General features: G+C 47.5%; 1 protein-coding gene across 2 annotated transcripts in view; it reads right to left on the minus strand.

Moving 5' to 3' along the window:
- The window catches only part of KLF7 (KLF transcription factor 7), a 56,678-nt gene extending 44,645 nt beyond the window's left edge, over positions 1 to 12,033 (minus strand). For both annotated transcript variants that reach the window (XM_009820026.2, XM_059820629.1), the window contains exon 1: positions 11,932 to 12,033. In XM_009820026.2, the coding sequence (XP_009818328.1) occupies positions 11,932 to 12,033 (102 nt within the window). The remainder of the gene's footprint in view (positions 1 to 11,931) is intronic.
- Between the last annotated feature and the right edge of the window lie 7,142 nt (positions 12,034 to 19,175).

The raw sequence follows: 19,175 nt of genomic DNA on the forward strand, positions 1-19,175 counted from the left end.
TCTCCTCCCCCCAACACCAATGGAAATACATTTATGAGAGCCATAGAGCAGCAATATTGTTTTAATCAAATCATTAAAATGGGTGTGCTGTTTTCTGCTCACATCCCGATATTTATTCCACATCCTGACAAGACCTGGGATTTGTATAGACCATTTTCCTGCAAGGTGTCAAGTGACTTTGTGGACACTGGGCCAGTGTAAATCCGCGTATCGCCACTGTGACTTCGGCGGATCTGCATCAGTTTGCATCAGCCCAGGATCTGCCTCACTGACTGATCTGAAATCCCCAATGTGATGTGGGTACTACTTTTCCCATTTACAAAGAGAAAAAGCATTCAGAACTGAATGTCAAAGGTTTCCTTGACCTTTTCCGCTTAAACATAAAGAAATGGAAAGGAGACAGAAATTCCCATCTTATATCACAGTGCAACAACATCTGGCCAGAGATGCAACTTGCTCAAACAAAACACTGTCTGAATTACAAGGCCTTGCAGCTGGTATAGCTCTCACTGCACAAAGATAATCCATGTGAGGCAGTCCCAGTGAGGAGTCGTCTTCAACCTAGGGCATCCACTCAGTGTCCAGCTTGACAGGCACTCAAGACTTGGAAGATGAGTATTCAGCATTTTCTAAAAGTCACATGCACTGGAGGTATTTAGAAGTAAGAAACCACCCATGCTTTGCTTCCCTTGCTCTCCCTCAAATGTGTTCTTCAAAGAAACGTAACATGCATTTCTCATGTCGGAAAAAGAAACCCCAATGCAGTCTTTGTAGGGCTCTGTGCACTTACTGGTATTCCTCTCAGCACTGAGAAACTATGCTGGGAAGTCACCCATTTACCAAGTCCTTCACGCCAGAAAGTAACTCCACACTGGCATTCTTCTGTTCTCCCTCAAACAACTGGGACTTATTCATGTTTTAAACAAACCACCAAAGCTCAGAAACGAGCTAGGCACACTCAGTAAAAAGTATTTAAACTGGGTACCCTGACACTCATTTGCCAGCATCCAAGAAAGATTAATAAAGGAGTCACTCTCAGAAAACACAGAACTGTCTTGAGTGAGCAGAAAATCAGGGCTGCCTGAAGAGAGAGCATGAGCTTTGCAGCCAACTCAGAAGTACAGCGTGGTAGTGCCACGGGACTAGGCTGTCCTAGAGGCATGCGAATCGAGCAGAGAAAGGCCCCTACATTACCTTCTTTAACCCCCAAATCACCCCAGCTCCTGAGGCACTGATTCAAGCAAACATCTTCATCCAGGGAAGCACTGGAGACAGAGATTTCAGCCTGTGTCTGGAAAGTTTCATCTTGTAATCAATGGAAGAAACAGCAAAGCTCCTTCTGACCTTAACTGTACAATCAAACACCAAAAGACTCATTCCCTCTAGAAAAAAACTCACAGATTAAACCAGGCCCTTCCATTTTCAAATGTTGTATACAACAACCTTTCTTTTCACTTTGAAAACACAGGAGAGCTAAGGGATGTGCCAGTAAGAGAAGTCTACACTGTTTTCCTGTGGTAGACAGTAGGAAACTACCCCAGGTGACATCCACTTACCCTGAAATTCTCAAACCTGCAAGAGAAGCACCCTACAAGCTCTTTCACTGGGTCATGTCAGCACTTACAGCAGCCTGCCTCTTCTTCCAAAATATTGGAGACCTCTGAAACTGTAAGTGCTTCTTTCCTCTGGTCGATTAGACAGAAGCACCCCTTACTCTCACTATTTGACTGCAACCCCCGCATGTTTCTTAAAGACCCAACTCTCAGGGGCTTCTGGTTACATCTGAATCACCTTTCTCAGCACCAAAAGCAAGCTCCTGGTTTTCTCAATTGTGCAGGAAAGCCTACAAACATGAGTTTACACTATCCCGAAAGATCAGAAACCAAAAACAAACAGAAGGAACATGCACCTTGCTAAGAAGCTGATGTATAGCAACCTTCAGATGTTCACAACCACTCTGCGGTGCTGGCACAGCTTATGAACAGCTGGGGAAGAGGTGTGACACCACCAGTGTGAAGTGGGACAGCAGCGTCAGATGGAGACAGAAAAGACCTGTTTTGCCCAGACTAGCTGTATTCTCAAATCAAGTCAATCCAGCGCCCTTTGCTTCTCCCTTATTATTTTAAAATGTGGATAAATTTAAAAATAAAAGCAAGAGACACCGAAGTCCCTCCCTATCTGATCTAGTCACTAATGAGGGAGGTTTCTTTTCACCAGCAGAGATTTTCCATTGAGCAGCAAATGCAGCCTCTCCACTGTCCACGTGTTGGAAACAAAGCCACTTCTGGGCTGATGCTTTCCATATGAAATACCAGCTCCCATCTTTCTTCTCCCTTCTCCCTTCTCCCTTCCTCCTTTCCATACTTTATTACTCACACGGCAGCTGTAGTAGCTTGCAGATGAGTGGAATGTTTTCTTCAGAGCAGCATAAATTTTCTAGACTGATGAGGAGGCCAAAAGAAAGAAAAGAAAAAAACAAACCCCAAACCAGGATTATTTAATACTTTTCACCAGCTCGAAGCAGGCAGCAGGCTCTGCAGGGCTGGCACCCTCCAAACCGCTGTGCAGACACAGGAAAACAACGAAGCCCCTGAGCCGCTCACCTCACCCTGCACCCTGGGATATGGGGCACCTCAGACCCAGTGATAAGCCAGAGGTGCCAAGGGAGGGCGAGTGCACTGATTCCTTCCCAACAAACCAGCACAGCACCTCACCGGAAGCAGCTGAGCAGACAAGAGAGAAGAGTGACCAGCAGTTGCGAGGAGCCGAGGAAGACGTGTGACTGCACCGCTCTTGTGCATCTCGTGCATCAACATGCCTTGCCAGATCCTCACCCAGAGGGTCCAGGGAGAGCAGACCCCCAGGTTAGAGACCAAAAGTAACCAGACATTGCTTACAGCATCACGTAGGGTTGTGGCTGCAGTTCTCAAAAGATGCTCTCAAAAGAGAGTCACAGGATACAGAGAGTCTGGATACCCTTTACTAGCCAAATTGCTAATAGCTGGGAAAAATGAATCAAGTTTTAGGGACACAAGCCCTGAAACAGAAGGCTAAAATTGACAACAAAGCCAAAGATGTTAGCCAAACCAAGTCTCTCACACCAAAAACAGGGCTAGGCCCTCGGGAAAACTTCTAGAATGTAGAACTGGTTGAAACATGTCTACCAAACATTCTCCAGAAAAATTACATTTTTGTCCAATCTGAAGTGTTTTATTGGAATATATTGGGTTTGGAGCCACCACATCATCCACTGAAATTTCACACATCCAAGATGTAATCTGGAAGGGCAGACCTGAATCAAACAAAGCAACAACTCAAGTCTGGGTCTCTAACATCACACCTAAGTGCTGTGATGTGGCCAATATCCATTTTGGGTGTAAAAAGCAGGCAGACAGGAGCACCTCTCACCCTCTTCTACTCTTCCACCCACTAAATAGTTTTCACTGTGGCCTTTGCTCGCTGGAACCTTTGTTTTCCATCCAGCCCTGGTGGAGAATAAAGGCAAGCAATTAAAGGCAGTCCCCTACTTCACCCCCACCAGCACAAAGCAATTCAGCGCAATGCTGATTCCACTCCTGGGCTGGAGTGAAGACAAGCCATCAGAAATTGCAAATGTTTACAAACCCAAGAATTTTCCTTACGCTTGAAAATGAACTTTGCCCACTTGAGAGTCAGGATTAAAAACAAATGCCTAACAGCACAGTAGCCTATTAGTAGTGAAAGCATTTTTTAAATGTAATTTACTTGTCATGCCGCATGCATTTTTCTTCACTGCACAATCCAAACAGTCATTTGCACTTTGATTTCCAGTCACTTCAGTTGCACGGGAAGAATGCTGCAGCGCGAGAGCTGCAAAGGCAGCAGGTGGGCAAGATGATCCCGTCCAAAAAGCACAAACCCTGCTTCCAGGGCTTTTTTAATTATATATGATAGAGATACTTCCATTGATTGCAGTTTTTGTCAGAACATGTTGGTTCACAAAGGTCCATCATGGTCAAATGTCAACCCTATGCCAGCGTCGCTTTAAAACTGACCTTGGGAGGCTGCAGGTTTAAGGGCAGGATTTGTAAATCAGGACACTAATTGGAATGTCTCAGAAGAGCCTCTCACAAGCCAGCATCCTTCTCCTTCACATCCCTCCCCATCAATCACACCGTCTCCAAAGCTCGCCTGTGTCACTGCCTACTTCTCTATCACTTGCAGAGTAGAGGCTGTTGACCCCCACATATGATTTAAACCCCAGCTTTGCACTCGGGTCCTCAATGCTGGGAAATAACCAAGAGGATTAGGACACGTGAGACATGGTATATAAGCACCATGTTCAAAACCGTTACGACACTTAAATGAGTATGCCTGCTGGACCTTCGGCAAGCATTAATACGCAGTCTGTGCGTAAATGACTCTTTAGTGTACATTGTAAAGTATACCACATGCATTTTAATAGTTCTCCAAACAATAACACATATAATGATACACAGCTGCACTGAGGGGAAGTGCTCTGGATTGGAAAGGATCCTTCACGTGTATGAATAGGAAGAGGACGGGTACCTGCTTTAAAAGGATTAAGAGCATCAGAGCAGCTTAATATATCAGAGCTATATTAAACCTTTTAAACAAAAAAAAAATCCATGCCTTCCTGCCCGAGCTTCCTACACCCAACTCCAACACCTTTTAAAAACCTACAGAAAGGGTCAACTTAGTGCTATGCACAGGTTGTCTCAAAGACAACACAGACCTCTGGGAAGGGGGATTTAAGCTTACCTTTCAGATGCTTATTTTCATTTTTTCAGAGGCAATGCCGCACCCCACCGAGGGCTCCCTGCACAGGAGCTGTCCTGCGCTTTCAGCACCCACCAGCTGGCGTGGCAGAATTTGGGCAGCTTCAGAGGGACTGGTTTCCCGTCTCCCCATAGCCTAGTGCAACCCTTTCCTGCCACAGCCACTGTACCCAAGCATTGCAAACCCATAATATTAATGCTCACCACAGCCCTACAAGAATGGAAGAGCTGCCAACTAATCTTGTAACTGAAGAACTGACATGCAAAGCTTTGGTATCCTGATGAAATTCAAGATGTCTAACTATCTTTGAGCATAAAGGCTGAAACGATTTCTTCTAAGAAGGGAAATGAGACATGAACCCTGCTCTCACAGGCAGCGTTCCTCGCCAGCTGCTGCCAGAGCAGGGATGGCAAATACAGCCTGGTGAACGCAGCAATACACGAACTTTTTCTGACATACACACCTATCTCTGTACTACCAGTTCTCAAAATGCCCCAATAGTGGCATTTGCTTAATGCTGCTGGAATCAAGTAACTGTTGGAAATCCCAGCTTTTTTATTTTTGAGAATAAAAGGCAATAAAACAAATCTTCAGTGGCTCAGAAGCAAGGAAATTAAAAAGAACATAAAATCAAAAAATAAAAAGCCTGTGACTTTAAAGACAATCTCAGTTTCTTAGAACAAGCCACATGATTTTTTTAACTTGAAGTGGCAATGCTGGGAAGGAGACAGAGCCAAGAGAGTACCAAACTCAGACACTCAAAACACATGTAGCACCTATCAAGACTGAAGCCAATGGAAGAAAACCGCGACAGTCTCAAATACAACAGCATCAAGCTGGGGAATATACCTGTGTAACATCTGTACTCCAAACCTATTCTCTACCCAGGAAAATTTGGGAGGAGGGGATGCTCTTTCCCTGGCAGGTTTGTTTTGTTTGTTTGCTAGACAATCAGCTGAACCCTGCAGTTCAAGTGAATCCAGATTCATTTGGACCAAGGCAGAAGCACCCATAGTACAAAGAGGACCTGTGGGGAGAAATTCAGCAATTCGGTGAGTGATTCCTGCAACTTGAGCCTGAAAGACACCACAAAAATGGCACTCCCAGCTCCTGAGTGTTGCTGGGAGTTTGGAAGTGGTGGAGGCATTGTAGACGAATACGTAAGCGAATGGGCAGGAGGCACCTGAGAGTCCAGGGAAACAGAAAGGAAAGTAAGAGGGACTCAGCACCATTCTTGAAAACACCTTTATTAACTCTCCAGAATTCAGGTTTACCATCAAAAAGGAAAACTGACACCAGTTACAATATCTGGGAATAACTTTTTACGAGGTTTTGAGCGTGGTGATCAAAAGCCTACAATTTTTCTTCCCCTCATAGAATGTGACAAACTTGATAGGAGATGAGGTGTACTATTACCCCATTGCTTAATGTACTGAACACCAATGCTGCTCAGGCAGTGAGCAAAATCCCTTTGTTTTATAAGGACAATTGCAATCAAGGTTGTTCATATGCAGCTACAGAGTCAAACAGAAGCAGCTTCCTTCTCACTTCCATATAACATGTTTCCCAAAGCAGAATGGAGAAGCAACACACTGGATGTTTCTCAGTGGAAAGTCATTTGACAAGGCCTCAAAAAATATGACAATATCCAGAAGATACCATTTGCCTCCACCCCGGAGAGCTTAAGTGTGAAATTACTGCGTGGAACTGAAGACCTTCTGCCATTTCCACGTGGAAGTATCACATTGCAGACTAGCTATATATCATGATTTTTATGTAGCCTACGCTAATCTATGCATTGCCTATTCAATAGCACATACAGAAATGTGTGAGCTTGGGGGAGGGGAGGTTAAATCATCCCAAACAAATAAGGGAAAACATTTTCTAGTGGAGTACCCGCATCATGATTATCCATTGCTTAAAGGTATTTACCCCATTTCAAAATCACTTGACAGAAGTCACACACACAGCCAGTTATTTAAAACGTGTAACGTGGACTGCGGGGCTCTACACTTTCATAATGCCAAGAAATAATTACTTATAACAGATTCTGTAATTAAGGAATAATGAAACAATAGAGACAGCAGTTTCAAGTTTGTCTTTCCTCTCTTTCTCCATCTCTTTCTGTAAGGTGACAGGAGCATGCTTTCAGCACATGGAGCAAGCAGAGAGCCTGCAGGCATAAATGGACCAGCACTCAGAGTCTGAAATACACTGCATTACACATGTGGCTGTTCTTGGAAGTCAACCATTTCTGCAAGTTATTCTCAAGAGGCATGATGTACTATAAGCACTTAAGAAATGTGTTACACCGTGACTGGAACCAAGATGAAATAGCAATATTAAAAGAGATGGTTTAGTTTATGTAGTGGCCAACTACGCCATTAAACTAGAACAATGGAGATGATGGGGAGGCAGGAATGTTCTCCAGTGCGATTTATTCCTTTCCAGTAGCAGTGGAAATTTTTCCTATAGGCCTGAAAATGACCCTGTCTGCCAAACAGAAGTCAGCATTAAGATGTAAGAGTTCTGCTAGATTAGTCACCTCGGGATACTCTGCTCTCATACAGCAAAAGGATCTCAAAGCACTTTGCCAGAACAGGTCAAAACTCAGCCTCCCAGCCCCGCAAAGACTGTGCCTTAGCATCGTGGTTGTCAGTCACTTCAGAAAGGGGGAAACTGAGACTTGAAGACTTGATTAAAAATATGCAAAGAATGCTCTACGACAGAGTCAAGAGTGAAACAAAGGCTTCCTGATCCTACGCTTTACAAGAAACGTGCATCTCCCTTGGAAGGATCATTGTTTGCTGCAGCTGAGAGCAACCGGGTCAGCCAAGGCAAGAGGAAATGTTATCGGGCAATGGTTATCAGGCAAACGATATAATGCTATTTCCACTTCTGCCAGCCAATTAGACCCATTCTGCCCAATGACACACGTGGGAAAGGCTGGCTCTTTTAGAATAAGACAGGGTTTGGCACCTAAGCCTGCAGATTTTATACACCTGCATCAGCTACACACACAGTGACCCTCTGCATCTTCCTGCTCTTTGTGCTCCTGTGCTCTGACATCATGGGAATTGCCATGCTAGAGGCTGCCCTACGGCCCACACAGAATATGAAGAGAGTCCCAAAATGTCTCTTGATCAGACCCCTTCTCCACACAAGGATGGTGAGCCCAGAGTCCTCCAAGGGGCCAGTGGAGAAAGATAATAGGAGTGGTTTGGAATGTTACCCCTAGGAAGAGACATACCTGACTACAAAAGATGCCTTCTGCACACTGATCTTTTAATGACTCCCCAAATGACATTGTGAAGGCCCAGCAGGAAGAACAGACCGAAGCCCCATGTCCAGCCCTTCCCAATTCTCAGCCCTGCTCTCCCCCTCTTTGCAGCCTGGCACAGAGAGTGGGACCACGTGCAGCTGCACGGGCTACGCTCCTCACAGTCGCCTCCCTCAAAAACAGCCTCCTACCCACTTCCTTCCTCTGCAGAGTAATGAGGCACTCTTTGGCCACGTGCTGTCTCTTCCAGCAGTCTGGTTCCAATCTCGGGGATGCCACATCAGACAGCTACCCCCGGAGCAACGGCATATGTGGCCACAGGTCTTCCCGCTGCACCGCAGCAGCCATGCAGGTGCTGAAATCTCCCCCCGCCCTGGCCCTAACCTGCAGAGTCAGCTTGCAGGGACAGAGAGCAACTAGGACAGTTCAATTAGAGCCAGGATGAAGCGCCAGGCAGAAACACACAGATGCTGAGATACCAGCCAGCTGACATACAGCGAATGCCTCATTTTCCAATGCACAGAGCCCACCTCTTCCTTTAATCTCTCTCAGCGCCGTGGTGGCTCAACACTGCTGGAAAAGCTAAACAAAGACTAAACAAAGTTCTCTCTCTCCTGATAAAGTTGTGCTACAAATTACTTATTAGATCCTGACCTCCCCACTCCAAGAAAAAACCCTCCTGACCTCAAAAGTCTTTTGCCTGAAGGAGTACACCCAAAGCTGACATAGTGAAGCTAAGCTTTTGCTGCCTAAAAACCAAGTCCTCCCTTCCCAGCATGTGTTTTAAAATAACATGAAACACATCATGGATTCAGTTGCAGCTTCCACTTCAGGTACTTCCACTTTTACAATGTAAACTACGTCCAGGGCTGAGTGAGGGGTTTTTTGTTTGTATTTTTTCCTCCTAAAAAAGAAGCCTACACAAAAGATGACAATCTTTTCCCACACAAAATCTGTTTGTTTTGTACATACTGCTGGGCTGCTCTCATTCAATTCTAGTGATAATTGTCAAAAGCACAGATATCAAGCTTGCTCACACTTCTCTTGCAGTGGGAAGGAAAAAAGGGAGAGATCAGCTGACTGCGTGCAAGCATTTAGCAACCTGCCTGTGCTGTCAGTGCCCTCTGTGAGTGATGGGTGTTTCACAATCGGAAATATGAGCAAATGCCCCAGCTGTGTAGTCCTCAGCCAGTAGCTACGAAAGTGTGGTCCAGACTCAGGAGAAAAGGAAGACAGGACTGTGTCAACACTTTCACCCTAAGGCATGCTGTGATTTTCAGTGGGGCAAGTGCACCTTTTATGGTATCACAGTAGACACCATTAGGAGCAGGAACTGGCAGGGACTAACCTCTCCACATCAAGCACTAGTGGCTGCTAATCACAAAACAACTGGAGCTCACAACGTGATAAGGAAGCCTGCTGCTGACCCACACAACTATTTCCCCCCTTTTAAGAGACTGAAGTAATCTCCCGGGGTGCTGCTCTGCTGCTGAGAGAAGCACTGCTCTGGAGCCTCTGTGGAGCTTGGGTATGGGACCAGAGCTCTTTGTGGGAGCGGAGGCAAGATCCATTCAAGTGTTTTCACTGAAAATTAAAGCTGCTGCTTCTCAATCCTGATGCTTCCCGCAGGGATCAGTCACTGCCCTGTCAACTCTCTTCCCTGGGGTCTCGACTGCAGCCTGACAGTTTTAAGGGATACCTTTAGAAACACACACACATGCACACACATCCCTTGTCCCAAAGTTGCTGCAGTTTGCCTAAAATAAATAAATCCCCAAGACCTGGCTACATTTGCAAGTGATTCAGAAGAATGAAATTGGGGTCTCTGTGTCAGTGGGTCTGCCAAACCTGCGTGACAGCATGCTCTGTAAAGCCAGCTTCAGCTGCTCCCACCACTGATACACCAGTTTTGCTGCCTGTTTTTTGCAAGGAGAGTCCAGGCAGCAACAGGGGAATAAAAACAAACTGTAAATACAGGATGTATTATGAAACATGAGGCACTGGTTGGAGGATTTGAGGGGAAATAAGGGAAAATGTGGTAAATTATTTTCAACTTCTCTTTTCAAACATACATGGAGAATCAGTGGGGTTTAACCAGGAGAGTGTGAGTTTAAATTTCACAATAGTAACAGTGGGCTTGGGTAGGTACATTGTACTGTATAAAACAAACTGCTGCTCTTCCGCGCATAAAAGAAGGCAGCAGGAGAGAGAGTATCACACACAGTACTGCCTAAAGCATGCTGGCTATGTCAACAGATTATCTCTCTTTGGACTGTCTGGACTGTTACTAATATGCAACTGAACATGCAACCGATCCAACAACAACGATGCTATGAAATGAATTTTTTTAATGAAATTATATTAACCTCTTCAGTTTAATTAGCATGTTAAAAATATAAAAGGAAAGCAGATGTGACCATCATGGATGTGCGAGCTGAATATTAATAACAAAAAGCATCCCCTCCCCCTCAGAGGAAAAGCAAAGTTGGATCGGTCATTTTGCAAATTAGATCCTGAATGTGTTCACACTGTAGCTGTCAATAAACCTCTCGTGTGTGTGCATATACACACACAAAGCTGAAGCCAAAACCATTTTACTAGGGTAAACCTTTAAAGATCCAGCCCGGTCCAGCTGGATGACAATGCTACAGCCTGAGTGCTCCTCTGAAGCTCAACGTCCACATTTCTCCCCACACACACTTCTAAGGAAAAATTAAATGAACATCCCAAGCTGCCACTTACTGGAGACCTAACACATGCTACCCTTACGCTAGCCAAGACTAAGGTGGCAAGATGAAATCCAGTGGCTCGTTATTCTTATACCGACAGTGCCACGGGTCCGTGAGCTGCATTAGCACATGTCATCCCAGCCACACTCTACTATTCCTACCCACCAGCGGATTTTTTTTTTCTTTTAAAGAGACACTAGTTTCCCGAATTTCACCTGGCGTATCACCTCTGCCAGTAAATCTCATCAAAAAACAGGATCATCTCACAATGTCCTGCCATAATGAGGAATCCTGTCTTTCCTTTTCCCTCAGTATGCCAGCTGATAACTATTTATAGATCTATGCATTTGGACTCAGAGTTGATTTTATACAACTCTTTTCTCTGTAACCTACTCTTCTCCTTGGTCTTATTTATTCATGCCACCAGTCATCATTTTAACACATTCATAACACTTGATTTCCATCTTTGAAGCACCCTAATTCTGTCTGTATATTAACCCTACGGTGCCTCAAAACATTCTGGTTTACTGAAACCAGCCTAAGGCGTCATTGTTTCAAGACAGAGCAAGAAGTGTGTCTTTCTGCCCACCTTCTAAAAAAAAAAAGAATGAAAAATAAGTCACATCCCTCGTTACAGAATTTAGCCTAAAAGCTTTTGCTAGTGGTTCCACACACCTGCCCACCCCCCATCTTTGATTTAAGCTATGATTTTTATTGACATATACTAATTACCTGAAAATAAGAATGATCTATTCCGTTTCCACCAACTGCCAGTTGTCAGCACTGGCTGGAAGTGATCAGCCTTGTTTAAAAGAACAAAAAAGAAAAAAAAATCTAAGCTCAAAAATAAAATAAAAATAGTAGTCATCATAAAAACAAAACCCTAAAGAATGCCACCGGATCTCAGGTGCTGCCAAGCGTGCTCAGAAAGGACTGAAGGCAGACAGATTTGAATGGACTGCTCAGTTTGTCATGGCAAAAAATACAGAGATTTAAAGGTCTACCCACGCAGAAAAAAAAGAACCACCAAAAAAACCCAACCCTGAATTAAAGAACAAAAATAAAATAAAAGTCAGAAATGCAGCCCCAATGCATCGACTGTCTGCGCTTAAGAGATTTACAGGAGTAATTTAAATGATTCACCTGCTGCCAGTTTTCCTCCAAGGATGGCAAAGCTGAGAAGTAGCCGGTGTCGTGGACAAGCTGGAGTTCCTGGAATATACTATAACTAGCCAAGACATCCATGCTGTTGCTGAGCAAGACCCTTTCTTTCTGCTTTTGTGTGTGTTTGTTTGCTCGGGTGGGGGGTTGTTTTTGAGCATAAAAAAAAAAAAGAAGGATGAAAATCAACCAATGATAGATCCAGCGTCCCTTTGGCTTTGTTTTGTTTCAGTCACACTTTAAAAAAAGAGAGAGAGAGAGAGAGAGAGAATCAGCGCGGAGGGACGGCGAGGGCCGGGGGCCGGGCCGAAGAGGACGAGAGGCGCCGGCGCGCACCGAGCACCCCGCGGCCGCCGCACCGGGGCACGTCCCCGCCGCCGCGCACCGCGCAGCCCCGCGCCGCGGCCATGCGCGCTCGCGCCCGCCCTCCCCGCCCCCTCCCCTCTTTATTTTCGGGAGACCACATTCCCCCCCCGTTTTCCTCTCACCCTCCCTCGGCAAACCCGGCCCGGCCCCCACCCCCGCGGCCGCCACCGCCTCACAGCCGCCTCACGGCCGCCTCACGGCCGCCCCGCCCCCAGCCACCCCCCCGCACGCAGCCGTGCGGCCCACTCAGGCAGCGCGTGACCATGTAGGGTAAACGACGGGGCGGGAGGGGCGGGCCCGCGGCGCGCCTGAAGTCACTGCCTCCCAATGGCTACGCCGCTCAGGGCGCGGAGGGCGGTGCCGGGCCGCCGACGGTGGCGCCGATTGGCTGGCAACGCAGCTCCCGCCTCCTCCCCGCGGCCCGCGAGGCGGTGCATGGCGAGCTATTTTTAGGGCGCTATATAAGGGGCGGCAGGGCACGCGGCAGCGGTAGAGCGCGGTGCGCTGAGGGGCGGTGCGGCGGCTTCACGCTCCGGCCCGGCTGCGCTTGCCGGTTTCGGCGGAAAACCGCCGCTCTTGAGCGGCTGAGGGGCGCTGAGCGGGGGGGCCGCCGCTGTCCCGCTCCCCGCCGCGGGAGGGGAAGGGGCCGCGCGCTTGGTGCCTGCCGAGCAGGCTGCCCTTCCCGCGCTGTGTCGGCCATGTACTTCTCTCTAGCCGCTGGCGCTCGGGTCCCCGGGGGCTGAGGGTGGCCAGACTGAGAAAAACACTTTTTTTCTCAGTCACAGATGGCTGGGGAAAGATGCGCAGCTGGTGAGGGTGTTGGAGGGAGATAGAGTGGGAATATACCCCGGGCAGGAGCAGCCAGTGGAAGGAGCGTGTGGCTCAGTCCCGGTGCGTGCATACCACAGCAGCCCAGCTTCTGAGGCACAGGCAGTGCTGGGTGTTAATCCTGCCAGGCTATCTCCAGAATTGCTTGTGTGCTTATTAAGGCATCTATTGCGGCATTTAACCAGGCTCAGCTGTGAGCTGAGCCCTCTTTGAGTGCTAGTTTGGGTTGGCTAATGAGCTGTTTGACCTTAAATGGTTAGTGTGGTGCAGAGCTTCCCCAAAATTGCTTTGGCACTGGGCATGGTTGCATTTCTCCTTTTGGAAGGATTGCAGAACTGAGTGTGCTCATTTAATGATGGTGGGGGGGTCCAGTAATAGAAGAAATATGTTCTCTTGGTTGCCCTCAAATTTGCAGGACCCAGTGGTCCTATCAGTTGTATTGCCAGGGCCGTATCTAGCCGTCGGGCTGCTGGTCGAACATCCCCCTGGTGTCCTTTTGTGGTGGCTTGTCATCTATGTGAGTCGGACTGGGTATCAGGGCAAGCAGATGCTGCAAGGGTTGTTAAACTATCTGGTTTTAGAGCAGTTACATCACGCTTTTCTTGCCTTAAGTGACTAAGATGTCTCTACTCGCTGTTGTCTTCCTTCTGCAACCAGATGAGAGTGCCTGGGCCAGGCCTCAGCTGGTGTAAATTGGTGCAATGCCACTAGTACACACATGTCGCATCCCAGGTGTCCCACTCAGATTGATGTGAAAGTATGAGGCAGCAAAACTCATCAGTGCTAATTAGTTTGTGGTATGTTTTCTTTCTTGGTGATGAAGACAAATTGCCTGTTCCAAAATTAGGTCCATGTTAAAAATTTTGAAAGCCATGTTTGAAGAAAGCTGCTCAGAATAAACCTTTAAAGAAAGACCAGATAATGGCTGTACCAACCCCAATTTCTTGTAGGTGCTGCCAAGCTATACTGCTGTAACTTTAGAATAAAGGAGAGGAAGCACTGTGCTCTAGTTTGAGGTGTCAAAATCTAGAGGGAAAGGGGAGAAATGAAGCTGTTGCTGAAGGAACTGCAGTAATCAGGAGAGACTGGACATAGGCAGTTTTCTCAAATAAATAGTCTCACCTCTGCAAAAACACTTTGTTTGGGTGCTCGTATTGCAGAAGCAGCGGGGTGGCTCGTGGGAGCTGTTGCTCAGGCTTTGACCCTGAGGCTGCAGGTCTGGATGGTCCAGGGGCAGCTCACTTGAAGATCACAGAATCACTAAGGTTGGAAAAGACCTTGTAAGATCATCAAGTCCAACCATCAACTAACACCACTATGCCCATTAAACCATCTCCCACAATGGCTCGTCCACACGTTCTTTGTACACCTCCAGTGATGGTGACTCCACCACTTCCCTGGGCAGCTTATTCCAGTGTCTCGCCACTCTCTCAGTAAAGAAATTTTTTGTAATACCCAGCCTGAACCTCCCCTGGCGCAACTTGAGGCCATTTCCTCTTGTCCTGAGATGTCTGTCTCCTGTGAGCTGCTTGTGGAAACGATGCCTGTTTCCCAGCCTTCACCTAGGGAGCCGTAGGTTGTCTCAAACAGGACCATCTCCAGCACCTTTAGCTTAGCAGAAAAGCTAGGTGTGAGGCTGGATGTGAATAATAAACTGCTCTTTCTCATAAATATACCCGTAAATGTATGTGTTAGTAGGAAGGTGAGAGGGAAGGTGAGTGCATCGGGCACTGCTAGAGAGGTCTTAGAGACTGTCGTTACCAATTCCAAGCATGCCTCAATCTGGCAAGGCAACAGCTTTCCTGGGCACCTTGGGAAGGGAAAACTTAATGACAGGAGAGGGGTGAGCTGGACTAAGGTGGTCAGATCTGGAAAGAAGCAGCACTTGGGTGTCATAACGCAACTCCCATACCAAGAGGGTTATGCAAGAAATACCTATTTCTGAAAAAGCTTTTGATAAGCATTTATCCTTAAAAGCTTGTCAGAACAAGGCCATATGCAGAGGTTTTTCTGACCCAGGCAAGGAAATAGAGGACAAAAGCAGCAAAGGTTTACGGTACAAGCTACTTACACATTTTTGTCTTCAAATTCTGTAATTCCTGGGGCTAAAAAACATTTTGGTACTATATTTCTGGCCTTGTTTAGCATAACTACCATTTTAATATGTGGAAAGTTTAGTGCTCTGATGTTCAAGCTCCCCTCTAACTCTAGTGTGAGAGGAGATCTGGCCTGTGCAAGCTGTGGGTTGCTCATGCTTTGGTTTATTGCAAAGCTCAGTGTATACAGGCAGCCCAGGAGTCCTCTCTGCCGTGATAGTCACCTCTACTTGCTATTGAGGAGCTCTCATTTGAATCAATTAAAATCTTTCTACTTGTCTGTCTTATCTTGAACTTTATGCTGAATGCATGTCCTGTAGGAACAGCCACTTTTCCACCCTCAGGGTGAAGGTTGTTCGCAGTTGCGGAGCTCAGCTGCTTTACACCAGCAAAGAGCCCGGCCTGTGCCCAGGTTCCACTGCAACTGATGGCCAGATCTGGTGAGCTGATGCTGGTTTGCTGCTCTGGCTGGCTTCAAGAGGAATTGTGTCTGAGGGCAGGATTTTGGCTGTGAGCCTTGAGGTGAAGAGCTGGGCTACAGATCTGGCCACTTGCCTGGGTGGTTTCCAGGCAGACATTGCATTTTTATTGTCCTGGATATTCTGCTTTGGAGGTCAGTCAAGAAAGCAGAATGGGGTTGTCACTTGGCAGAAGTAGAAAAGTCTAGACAAAAAATGAATGTGGTGATACGCTGGGTATAATGCTGACGGTCCAGCACCTGAGGCAGCATCTACCTGTGCTAGCCCAGAGGTAACAAGGCAATTTCTGCCAAGCTCTTTTTTGTTTCCCAGGCTGTACTGACCTTACTCTTGGCAGATAGCCACTTTCCCTGCTCCGGCCCAACCACACCACACATCGCGGAGAGCAATGCAATCAGTTGTGGAGGAGGAGCAGTACCTCCCCACTGCTACACAGCTGGGCTCAAGGGCACAGAGGACTACACAAAAATGCAGGCAAAGGGTACGGGCCAGACCTGCAGGGAGTAAGGACAGGCATTTCAGCCGTAGCACAGATTTGTCCCGTCATGGGTAAAGAGAATAGCCTGGACGGGGAGAGGACTTTTTAGGCCAGTCCCAACGTCATCATTCCTGTGACTTGCTGAAATGTCGGAAAGATGCAGGGAGGTGGTATGGCTGGTTGTGCAATAGCACTCGTGGGTCTTGGCACCTGGGAAAAGGAAAGGGGTTGTATTTTTGGCATCAAGGGACAATGAGAGTGGTTAGTCCTAGTGAAAGGAAAGAAAATATTTCCTTGTTTCTTCTGCTCTTCTAGAGAAAGAGGAAAGGTGACTTCACTGTTTTCTGGGAAGGGCTTGAATTTCTCATTGCCTGCCACAGGACCTTTGGGAAAAACCTCCTCTACCAAGTTGGGAGTGCAGAATCGCCCCCTGCACTTGGCTGGGTCCCTACAAGCCACTGGTGTGCACAGAATCACAATTTTCGTTGCTCTGGTTGCTTTCCCTTGTGATATTTCCAGCCCCACTGCCCACAGGAGCAATGGCGAGGGGTGCATAGTGGGGACCCGACAGGAAAGGCTGATTTGCAGGGGACTTTGGGGTGTTTGGTTTGTGTTTCATTGCTCTGTTTTGGGCAGTGACAAGGTGCCATAAAGCCATCAGGTAGTATATCAATTTATAGTTTAAACATTTCACTGGATACACCTCCTTTGGTACCAATGCAACAGCTACACTGAGATCCTCTGTACACAGCTCATGATACAGTTTTAAACCCCATGCTCTTCTCTGTAGCTGACAAAAGTGCTAAAGCACTTTCTCCTGCAGGGGCAAGTTGGTCCAGGTGTCCAGGCTACCAGTTTCTTCTACCGTCACATCTGCATGTTAGGTTGCCAGCTGCACCTCTTCCTCTCCCCCATCTCAGATCGAGAGTTAATACAGCTTTTCTGTGCTTACAACCTGTGACAGGGATGTTCGGAGGTCTTGTTTCTTCAGTCAGTGGCCCTCCTGGAGAGGAAGAGGCTGTGCCTGCAGGTTGGTACGGTTGAGGTTGCCACTGGTTGTAGAGCCTTGCAAAGAGCAAAGGGGAGGAAGAGCACTGAGAAGACCACTGGAGCATGCTTGGATTTGCAGCTGCACCCTCTCCAGGAGTGGATGCAAGAAAGCTATTGCCAGGGGAGCGGAGGACTCATGGTGGTGTTTTACGGCCGGGTGGCATGGCTGGAAGAGGCTGCCAGAGGCACAGTAGATCTCAAAAGCCACCCTGCTGTTCAGAGTTGCCGCTTCCCGATACCTGAATGTGTCTGTGCATCGGTATCCGTGTCCACGTCTGATGAGAACCAAAGTCCCAACAAACATCAAGCAGCCAAAAGGGACACAACTTACTTTCCCAGCATGAAACCTCTCTCTGGCAGGCCCCGGACATCCCCTGTTCCCCCTCCAGTTGGATACCTCCCGCCTTCCCAACCTCTCGCCTCTGCCTCACACCTCAGTTTCCTGGAGAAAGGCCTCTACTATTGGTCTCATGTCCTTCTCCCATCCCTGCACAGCAGCATTTCAGTGACCGGGAGGGTAGTTCAGTATTTTGTGCTTTCTTTTGGCAGGTGCAGCCCAGAAGGAGCATCCCAAGGGCACAGGGATGCCCTTCCCGTTTCCATCCTAGGGAGCAGCATGGCTGTAGCTCGCAGCCATCACCCTCACTGGCGCTTGGCTCTGCCTGGATGGGACATGCTGTGAAGCAGGGTGGTGGCATCTCCATGCTGGGTCTGTGTGGGTGGAGATGCCTCCTGGCCTCCAGTGAGCCCCAAGCTGCTCCCCATAGCTGCAGCAACAGAAAGGGACACCAGAGGGTGGCACAGAAGGTTCCCGTGCCTCCCCTCCTTCCTAAAAACAGGCACCATTTGGCTCCCCTTCCCTTTCAAATCCGTGCCCTGCGGACATTGCAATGGGTTTAATTGCAGGGCAGCTAACGAGCAGTCTCCAGGATTAGAGGTTTAACCCATAATCATAGCTTAGGGCATCCAAAAGTCTCAGTGGACTTTGCAAGTTGATCCCTGGCCATACGCGGAAGATGTTTGGTGGGAAAGCAGGACATGCCATCCTGAAACAGAAACGTTATCCAGCTGCGTTCTCTGGGCTGAGACAAAAAACAAAGCCCGATGCTTCGAGGGAAGGTTAGAAATCATAGCTGACTGGGCCTGATCTGGATCTGGCCTGGAGGCGTTTGAACCCCCCATCCTGAAAAGGCACTGAGCACACTCAGCATGTAACAGGATTGAGTTTCCACTTTGGGGAAGGAGTCTTCATCTGCTGTCATTTGTTCACATGCTCTAGGGTTTTCATATTTCTTGTAATCGTTTTTACCTTATGGCTGTGGCCGTTCGCATTAGGATCAGTCTCTGTCTCCCAGTTTTCAAAGCCAGAACGCAAAGCAGTGCTGTCCAAGAGAGCACTGCAGTTACACTCAGAGCAGTATGGTGATGGGTCAAAGCTTCCAGAGGCAGATAGGTACAACCCCAGTGTTACCGGTGGGAAACACGATTTCCTTTGTGTCCCACCAAGAGCTCTGAGCCCATCTGGATCTAACTGTTCCCTCTGCTGTCCTTTGAGTCTTCCCTTCTGCCCAAAGTGATCTGTATGTTTCTGAACCTCTTGGCAAGTGCAGTTATCATTGCTATTCTGTTGGTGTTCAGCATCTGACATAAACAGTCTCTGATCACATTAGTAGGCTCTCAGGTACTTCTACAGTACAAATAATAAATAATAATGAGCTGCAAGGAAGGCCTCTGAGTCTTGGGCTCAGGCTGGACTCTTATGGCTTCCACATGAGGTGTCCGCTTTGTAGACCTTTCTGGGCTGCTGTTGCTAGTGCTGCAGCAATGCTGCTGGAGAGTGGCCTGCGAAAGGAGTCACAGCAGCCTTGGGAGATGCTGTGTGGCTGTCAGCAGACATGAGAAATACATATTTGTGTGCTGCGTCTCTGG

Source organism: Gavia stellata, chromosome 8 (genome assembly GCF_030936135.1).
Source record: "Gavia stellata isolate bGavSte3 chromosome 8, bGavSte3.hap2, whole genome shotgun sequence".
Classification (NCBI taxonomy): domain Eukaryota; kingdom Metazoa; phylum Chordata; class Aves; order Gaviiformes; family Gaviidae; genus Gavia; species Gavia stellata.